The sequence below is a fragment of the Coptis chinensis genome, chromosome 3, assembly GCF_015680905.1.
Source record: "Coptis chinensis isolate HL-2020 chromosome 3, ASM1568090v1, whole genome shotgun sequence".
Taxonomy (NCBI): domain Eukaryota; kingdom Viridiplantae; phylum Streptophyta; class Magnoliopsida; order Ranunculales; family Ranunculaceae; genus Coptis; species Coptis chinensis.
Window position 1 is genome coordinate 7,174,515 of NC_141458.1, and position 9,996 is coordinate 7,184,510.

At 39.5% G+C, this 9,996-nt stretch overlaps 1 protein-coding gene across 1 annotated transcript; it reads left to right on the forward strand.

Moving 5' to 3' along the window:
• Nucleotides 1-855: 855 nt before the first annotated feature.
• Nucleotides 856-4,484, forward strand: LOC147507628 (cysteine-rich receptor-like protein kinase 10). The gene is made up of 8 exons (XM_086596356.1): nt 856-1,748; nt 1,917-2,014; nt 2,200-2,356; nt 2,560-2,681; nt 2,793-3,003; nt 3,258-3,495; nt 3,640-3,790; nt 3,979-4,484. Exons 1-8 carry the CDS (start codon nt 860-862, stop codon nt 4,345-4,347), a joined length of 2,235 nt encoding a protein of 744 aa, XP_086452482.1. The 5' UTR covers nt 856-859; the 3' UTR covers nt 4,348-4,484.
• Nucleotides 4,485-9,996: the final 5,512 nt, after the last annotated feature.

Below are 9,996 nucleotides of genomic sequence, written 5' to 3' on the forward strand. Positions count from 1 at the left end.
GGTTTGGTGGAGGACAAATCTGAAACCAAACCAATATCTTATCGGTTCGGTTTTGGGTCGGTAGAAGGCAAACCAAATTACCAAAACCTAAACCATATTTTATCGGTTTGGTTCAATTCGATTATCAGGTTATTGAAACCATTGACAGCCCTAGTTACAGCTATGGACTTGGGATCTGATGGTCCATGGTCCACTAAGAGAACAATAAAGTGAACCTTCCTATTTTGACTTTTTTGTGATCATTGGACCCAACAATAATTATCCAAGTGCACCAAACCAAGGCCCAAAATATCAAATTCCGTAAATATTTTGGTGTACCCAAAAAGCGATATATATCGGATATATCTATTTTTTTTTGTGACCAGTCCAAACTATCTAAAATATCATAAACATCGGTTAAAAAATATCATAAAATATCGAAAATATTGGATATTTATATTAAAAAATGGTCAAAAAGTCAAACGATATATATCATAAATAGCGCATATATCGGTTATATCAACGATATAAAATTTTATATCGGAAATTCCGATATATATCGGAAAAAAAAAAAATTCAATATTCTGTAGATATATATCAGATATATCGATATCGGTGTACCAAAAAACGATATATATCGGCGATATTTTAGGCCTTTCACGAGACTGGTAAACATAGGCGTGCATGAATTCCACGAGATGTTATTATGTTCAAAACAAATAACAGTCTTTACTCCGGTCCCGAAAGTCTTTCTTGACTCTACCAGCAGTACCAAGAGAAGTATCGCCATCATCAGAAATTTCAAGGTCTTGACATTGTTGTGACGGTCTTGACGTTGTTGTGACTTTTCTTCCTAACCATCCACATAATGATATGGCTCATGCAAGTTATATCTATAACCCCCAACAAACCATTATCACTTGAACATCTCTGCAAACCAGAAATCTCAATGGGTCTCTTTGGTTTGTTATTCTTAGCCTTTTCTTCTGCACTGGTACTACACTTCAATCTAAGAACTGCCCAAACCCATGTTACTGAGTTCTGTTTAGGAGGAAATTACACAACAAACAGCACATTTCAAGCTGATCTCAGCATCCTACTTTCATCTATGTCCAATAATAATAGCACTAGTCGAAATAATACAAGATTTTTTACCAACACTGTGAGAAGAAATTCAGATGGAGTTTATGGCTTTTTCCAATGCAGAGGTGATTATACCTCTGAAGACTGCAAGAACTGTGCGAAAACTGCAACTGAAGAGGTCACAAATCGGTGCCCGTTCAAGAAAGAAACAGTTCTTTTTTACGATGAGTGTTTGCTGCATTACTCCGACAAGAATTTTATATATAATCTGCAGCTTGATCCGGCTGTTTTTTTGGTTAATTCAGTAGATATTAGCAACGCGGATCAGTTCACTCCGAGACTGAACACGTTGATGGAAGGCATAGTGGCACGAGCTCTTTCTAATTCATCCAGTTTGTTTGCGGTTGGTAAAAGTTATTTCACAAGCTCTAAGAATATATCTGGACTTGCTCAGTGCACTCAAGATATAAGTACGACTGATTGTGGTAGATGTCTAAATAGATCTATTTCTCAGCTTTCATGTTGTGATACGAAACAAGGTGGACAAGTTATTAAACCAAGTTGTATCGTAAGGTTCGAGATTTACAACTTCTTTGGACCGGAAGCAATCATTCCTGCTTTACCTCCAGCTCCAGCTCCTCCTCCTCCTCCCACTCCAATAACAGCACCACCAATAACAGCTCGGTCTTACGGATAAGCTTGCTTATCATGTGAAGTGAACACTCATGATGGTTAAGTTGTTGCACTTGCCACCAAAAAGCAAACAAAGTTGTTTACGGAGTGCACTCTATATATGTAATATAGCAGAAACATATTTGCTCTTTGATCTAAAGTCTAATTCCTTGTGGTTGAAGTTGATGTTTATCTTATCTGTACTGAAAAGTTTAGAGTAGTTTTACCAATAGGTGCAGTGTCCTGCTTTGTGTATGTAAAGAGAACTGCATTTGAGTTTGTGAGTTAGTAAAATGCTATGTCTTACCAAGTTGTGTAGGCGTTCTGTTAGTCCAGTAAATAATTTGATTAGAAGAAAACGCATAACGGAACTGGGATATGCAAGTATAGTATATAAAATATGATCAGGCAACTAGAAGAATCTTTTTGTACAGTTGACGCCAATTTTTGTATGTGTTCATCAACCTATCTGTTTTATCTTTTCCAGGACAGAGGAAGAAATCATCGAAAAAAATCGTCATTATAGTAGTTCCTACGGTAAATGTGGTGGTACTGCTGCTTCTATCCATGATCATCATTTGCTTTAGTTTGCGCAAAAAGAAGGGAATCGATACAGTCAAGAGTAAGTATAGATTTGATTCTTCTTTTATCTCAATTAGTTTGCGGAGAAATCAATGATCAAGAAACTCGTCAGCAGGATTACTTTCTTTATTTATATGTTTATCTTTGTTTCCTCATTGAAGTGTCTTTTTCTCGAATTATAAGATGAAGAGATGTACGATATATTATTTTGATTATGATTGTCATTGATGTTTACTTTGGCAGATGTGGATGAGTTAAGTAGTGTTGAATCCCTGCAATTCAACTTTGATACAGTAAGAGTTGCCACAGAGGACTTCTGTGATTCTAATAAGCTTGGGGAAGGTGGCTTTGGTCTTGTTTACAAGGTTATACAATATTTCCATACTCAAGAATCAACTTAACAGGACTGTTTAAATGTATGCTAAACTATTTAATTTACCCCCCGACCCACCCCACCCCACCCCCTCTATCGACAGGGTAAGCTTTCTGATGGGAAGGACATAGCTGTAAAGAGGTTATCTAGAAATTCAGGTCAAGGAATAGAAGAATTTAAGAATGAGGTTCTGTTACTAGCCAAACTTCAACACCGGAATCTTGTAAGGCTTTTTGGTTTCTGCTTGGAAGGGGATGAAAAGCTACTCATCTACGAATTTGTACCAAATGCAAGCCTCGATCAGTTTCTATTTGGTTTGCTTCAATATCTCTCTAGCTACTTTTGGTCTCTTTTACATGTGCATATGCACACATACACGAGCATCCACACCTTTTCATTACCATGGATTAACCAAGAACATTCATTAATTTTGGAATAAGCCAAATAAAAAATCGAATATATATATGTATAAACAAATGTTTATTATGTGACTATTCCTTGTAGTATCATGGGATGCAAGAGCAAGTTTCAAAGTTATTTGCTATATAATTTGTATCTTCACTTGTAGATCCGATCAAGCGCTCATATTTGGATTGGGAAAGACGCTATAAAATCATTCGAGGGATTGCTCGAGGCCTTCTATATCTTCATGAGGATTCCCATGACAGAATTATTCATCGAGATCTGAAAGCTAGCAATATTTTGTTAGATGCCCAAATGAATCCAAAAATTTCTGATTTTGGCATGGCCAGGCTTTTCGTGATGGATCAGACTCAAGGCAATACAAGTAGAATTGTTGGAACATAGTAAGTATATGAACCACATTGTTATTTTATTTGTAGAGGCATATTACATTTGGAAATCAGAATTACAGTACACCTTCGATTGACTGCTCTAAAATAGGATGCATTCTTGGTTCCCATCTAAAAGATAACTAATTGTTGATGTAGTGGGTATATGGCTCCAGAGTATGCAATGCATGGACAATTCTCAGTGAAATCAGATGTCTTCAGTTTTGGTGTCTTGGTTTTGGAGATTATGAGTGGGCAGAAGAACAATTCTTTCTATGATTCAGAACGCGCTGAAGACCTTTTATGCTATGTGAGTATGTCTACCGTCCAAGGATGCTATTTATCCATTGTTCTTACATCTTTATAAGCTCCAGTACGTCCTCCCTCTAAGAAGAACAAATATAGTTAAGAATACGAAACTTAAATACATTTTTGAACAGTCCAAGATAAAGCAATTCTTTACTTCTCCTGAAAAAAACCTATGTTGATTTGCTGCAGGCATGGAGACAGTGGGAGGAAGGGACTCCTTTAGGGTTAATAGAACCGACACTGCAAGAATGCTATTCAAGAAATGAAGTAATGCGATGCATACACATTGGCTTGTTATGTGTTCAAGAAGATGTAGTGCGCAGACCTACGATGGCATCGGTTGTCCTAATGCTAAACAGCTACTCAGTCACCCTTCCATTACCTACTACACCTGCCTTTTTTACAACTGGTAGGGGAAAGGAACTTGGCTGGCCAACAGAGGAGCATGGAACAAACACAACTAATGCAAGCCAACCAATTCTGCCAGACCGATCAATTAGTAGTTCCATACCTGAGTCCATTAATGAAGCATCGATTAGCGAGTTATACCCTCGTTAATACTCCAGCATGGATGAAAAGTACGTCCTATGAATTAGAATATGTTGCCCATTTGTTAAGGTTTCCTTTCAAGACATGTTAATGGAATTAATCGTAATTGTACATATTAGTAATTCCATCTCATAATTTGATCTCAATCTCTATATATCTACATATTAGTAATTCCATCTCATAATTAATTGAAATTCCTATCATCCACACACTTGCACAAAAATTGAATGGAAAGTAGTAACAAACACCAAGAAGAATAAGAAATAGATATAGGCTGTTTAATTCAATATATCACACTAAAAAAATTTAAGAATCAGTGAAGGATATATTCCTCTTTGGGGATATTTTACATTGTTTGATAGGCAAATATTTTGAATATATCTAAAATATCGAAAAATATCATGGATACTGTAAATATTTCTTGATATATCAAGATATATCATTTATATTTATTTGAAATATAATGGTAAATATTAAATAAAATTGTTATCTAAACAAAATATCCCTAAATATCACAATATATTTTAAAATATCGAAAATATCATAAATATCATCAATATTTGCAGTTGTATATATCTCTAAACTTATCACGAAATTTATGATCTTTTGCTGAAATCTCAATATTTATCGCGATATATCGATATTTTGTGTGCGTAAGTATACCATTTTTCTTTTCCTGTTGGTAGATGGGTGAATCATGTCTGTAGGTTTTTATAACTAGCTTGGGTGGAGTGAAAACTATCTAGGTTTTGTCTTCACAAAAGAAACTCCATGCATCAACTGAATATAGTAATGAACTACTTGTTGAGTAATTGTTCTCAGATTCTTGTGCCCCAGTTCTAGTCTCTATTATAAAAGCAAGCGCTGAAGGAGATTCGAGGGTAAGGGAGTAGCTGTTGAGCATCAAAACAACTGACGACATGGCGGGTCTATCTTCTAAGTTCTCTTGAACACACAACAATCCAATGTGATGCATTTCATTACTTCGTTTGGCGAAAAACTATGCGTCAAAGTTGGGTCGATCAACTGTAGAGTACCTTCTCTCCAAAGTTTCCAAGCCTGCAATGGTTACGCAAGTATTATATAAATGTCAGAGAGCTTCTACTTTACAAGTAGATAGTAGAGGTGAAAATTTTGTCACTGACTGGTAAAAAAAAATTTGCAAAGATAAGTGAAGAATCATACTTACATAACTTAGAAGGTCTCTTGAAGGACCAGATAGATGTAAATCGTTTCTTCTGACCACTAACAATTTCCAAAAGCAAAACACCAAAACTAAAAACATCATATCTGACTGAGAATAATTCATGCAAAGCATACTCTAGAGCCATGTATCCACTGCATTTCATCATAGATATTGATCTAACACTGAGGTTCCAATGAAAACATAAGACATTCTTGAAGCTCAGCTATATGCTTGTTTTGTTGGAGTTATCCCTCACATGAGGAGAGAAATTTGGAGAGAAAGGCGCTTAATTCGGCGTTGGAAATGTCGAGGCCGCCTTCGGATGAAGCGACTTCGGCCGGGGGTTCGATGAGACTAGGGCGACCCATTCATAGAGGGGCGACCAGCGCTTCGATCAAGATTACATTGGCCTTCGCTGTCAGGTCTAATTTTCGTGGGCTTTGCTACAAGATCCATGAGAAATTTGGTTTTTGGAGATAAAACCAAAAATCAAGGTTTTGGAAAACCTAACAAGTCAGAAGGATTGGAATCCAGACTAAAACAAAGAGAGAGAACCTTTGGAGATACAACCCTGTAAAGAGATAAGAGTGATCTAGTAAGGTGAGAGACCGAAAAGAGAGATTGTAATCTTCCTTCCCACTTTATTAAGAACTGGCTCTTGTGGAAGTAGGCATCATTGGCCGAACCACGGTAAATCTTTGTGTTGTGGTTTGCTTTTACTGCTTTACATTATTATCTGTTGTTAATAGTTGTTTAGCGAGTTGGGCATGTTAGTATAGGTTGTAGTTGATATTTAGATTTTGTCCGGAGTTGAATTGTGTTCAAATACAAGTTATCTGTGTAGTGGGGAATCGATTGGTATTGATATAATCCCCAACAAGTGGTATCAGAGCCTTGGTTAGAATAGCCTAGGGTGTTATCCGAATCTTGGTCGGGAAAGGTGTTTGTGAAATTCGAGAGAAGATTTGAGGTTAAATAACTTGTAGAGATGGACCATTCCGTGAACACTCGTATGATGAGTCCGAATAGGAAGAACTACACCATCCGGAAAGCCAAGATGGAAGACTTGCTATCTTGCAAGGACTTGGCACTTCCATTGAGAATGAGGGAGTAAAACCGTAAAAAAAGGCGATGAAAGGCCGAGTGGAAAAAGCTTGACGTAAAGCGATTGGATACATTCGACAATGGATTGACGGATGTCTTTTCACCATGTGGTCTAAGAGACTACAAAAGCCCTTCGGCCTATGGAAGAAACTTCGAAGACCTTTATGAGAGGAAGTCGGGTGGAAACAAAGTGCTAGTCGTTAAGAAGTTTTGCGAACCACGAAGTACCAAGAAGGTTCTTCAATGTCCGAGCATCTTTAATGAAGTACGTAATATCATCAATCGATGCATTTGATGAAGATCAATTTGGGAGACGAAGTTGAGGCTTTGTTTCTATTAGGCTCTCTCTACCAAAGTTGGGAGACATTAGCGGTTTCTCTACATGGAGCGACAAGGATGGAATTGTTACCATGGAGATGGCTACCACGTCTTTGTTGAATGAGGACTAGAAGGAGTGCAAGAAAGCAGCTCTTCTCACTCAGAGATCCTTTTCACGAGAAACGGGGAGAGGTCAAAACAGAAAACCATCTCGTTCTAGAGGTGATGATGAAGTAAATCTAGGGGTGAAGCTAGAACTCCCGAGGCGAGAGGCAATGTTACTATTGTGCCAAAAGGCCACTTCAGATATGAGTGCAGAGAACGAAGAGGGATGAGAAGAATAATTGTGTACATGAAGACATAGTGCGAGAGGAACGGAAACACGCGCAGAGATAGATACCGCGCACTAGGCGACCTAGTGGGAATTGTGGTCGATTGTGGTGTGTCTTTGTCTTAGTACCTCATGTCGGATCTGAGTGGGTGATAGATACTGAGCATCCATCATCCGTCACACCGCGACAGGGGATTCTTCACTACCTACAGCTATGGTGAATATGGTGAAGTGAGGATGGGTAACAAGATGGCGCCTCAAGATTATAGGCATTGGAGATGTTCATATAGAAACCAATGTCGGCTACACCTTGACACTCAAGGATGTAAGACATGTCCCCGACATACGGTTAAGCCTAATTTCGGGCGGGAAATTAGATGGCGATGGCTTTGTAAACTCGTTTGGTAACGGGTATGGAAACCGAGCGAGGTTCCATTATAGCGAGAGGAAAGAAAACTTGCTCTCTTTACAAAAACAGGCTAGTTTGTGTAAAGCGAAGCGAATCGCGCGAAGAAGAAGCTTCATCTGAACTGTGGCACAAGAGACTGTGTCACATGGGCATAAAAGGGATGGAAGTTCTTGCTAAGCAAAAGGCCTTGCCAGACATTAAAGGTACACATTTAAATACATGTACTCACTGTTTGGTAGGAAAGCAGCACAGGGTGTCTTTCCAAAGATTCCCGTCTCACAGAAAGGACACTGTCCTTGAACTAGTGCACACAGACTTATGTGGTCCTATGAGAGTAAAGTCCCACCAGGGAGCTTTGTACTTCTTAACATTCATTGATGATGCGTCAAGAAAGATATGGGCCTATAGTCTGAAGACCAAGGATGAAGTACTTGGCGTGTTTGAGAAATTCCACAGCATGGTGGAAAGAGAGACCGGGAAGTTGTTGAAGTGTATTAAGCTTTCGGATAATGGGGTGAGTACATTGGGCCATTTGAAGAGTATTGCCGAGTCATGGGATTCGTCATGAGCGCACCGTTCCCAAGACACCGCAACAGAATGGAATAGAGAGAAGAGAATGAACCGCACCATTGAGAGGATGAGATGCATGCTATCTCACTCTAAGCTACCTAGAAACTCTTGGGTAGAAGCAATGCGCTGACCGTGCATGTGATCAACCCGTCACCGGCAAAGCCTCACGAATAGTGATTATCCGGAGAGAGTATGGTCGCGAGAGATGTTGATATGGATACTTGAGGGTATTTAGGTGTAGGGCATTTGTGCATATTCCGAAGGATGAGAGATCCAAGCTTGATGACAAAGCCAAGCAGTGCATTTTTCTGGGTTATGGAGATGAAAAGTTTGGTTACAAACTCTATGATCCGATTAACAAGAAGGTAATCCGAAGTCGAGATGTTGTGTTCTTAGAAGACCAAACCATAGCAGACTTTGAGGAGGGAGAATTTGAGGGCTTTCACCAATGATCTTGTTGATTCAGAACCAGAAGTTCCTACTGTGGAACGTGCATAAGGCATTGAGAATGCAGAGAACCATGAGTTTGAAGCTCATGATGAGAATCCTATTGCTCATGATGGGATAGAACCTATTGGTATAGAAGATGCGGATGAGATGATGCATGAACCACCACCGAGCAAGTAGAAGTGCAACCTCCCCGAGGCACCGATTAGATGGGGCAAGGAGGTCCGACAGGAGGAGACTAGCTTCAACTGACGGTATCCACCACATACGTGCGTGCTACTATCGGATGGTGGAGAACCTATGTACTATCAAGAGGCACTTGAAGCGTACGGACAAAGAAAAGTGGTTGAAGGCCATGCATGACGAGATGGATTCTTTGCATAAAAATCACACTTATGAAGTTAGTTGAGAAACCCACGGGAGAAAAGTTCTCAAGAATAAGTGGATATACAAAGTCAAGCATGAGGAGAACAATCCTCACCCAAGGCACAAAGCTTCGCCTTTGTTGTGAAGGATTCGGTCAAAGGAAAGGGATTGACTTTGATGAGATCTTCTCTCCGTAGTGAAGATGACTTCTATCCGGGTGGTATTGGGTATGACCGCAAGTATGAACCTAGAGGTTGAGCAGCTAGATGTTAAGACAACTTTTCTTCATGGAGACCTTGAAGAAGATGTCTACATGGACCAACCGAGGGTTTGAGGTCAAAGGCAAGGAGCACCTAGTATGCAAGCCGATAAAGAGCTTGTATGGGTTTGAAGCAAGCACCGGGAGCGGTGGTACATAAAGTTTGATTCCTTTATGGCGAAGCAAGGATACAAGAAGTCCGCTTCCGATCATTGTGTGTTTGTCGGAGATTTCCGGATGGGGATTTCATTGTGCTATTCTTTGTATGTGGATGATATGTTGATAGTTGGCCCAAACATCAACAAGATATCAAAAGTGAAGAAAGACTTGAGTAAGTCCTTTGAGATGAAGGATTTGGGTCAAGCAAAAAGCAGATACTTGGGATGCGGATCACTCGTGACGAAAGAGTGGGAAGTTGTGGCTTTCTCAAAAGCTACATTGAGAAGGTGTTGAAGAGATTCAACATGGATCAAGCCGGGCCGATCGGTTGTCCGCTTGGTGGCCAGCCCGCATGACCAAAGAGATGTGTCCTAAGGGTGAGCATGAGCAGAGTCAGATGGAAAAGATTCCTTATGCATCCGCAGTGGGCAGTTTGATGTATGCCATGGTGTGTACTAGACCGGATATTGCTTTCGCCGTTGGGGTTGTAAGCAGATTTCTGTCAAATC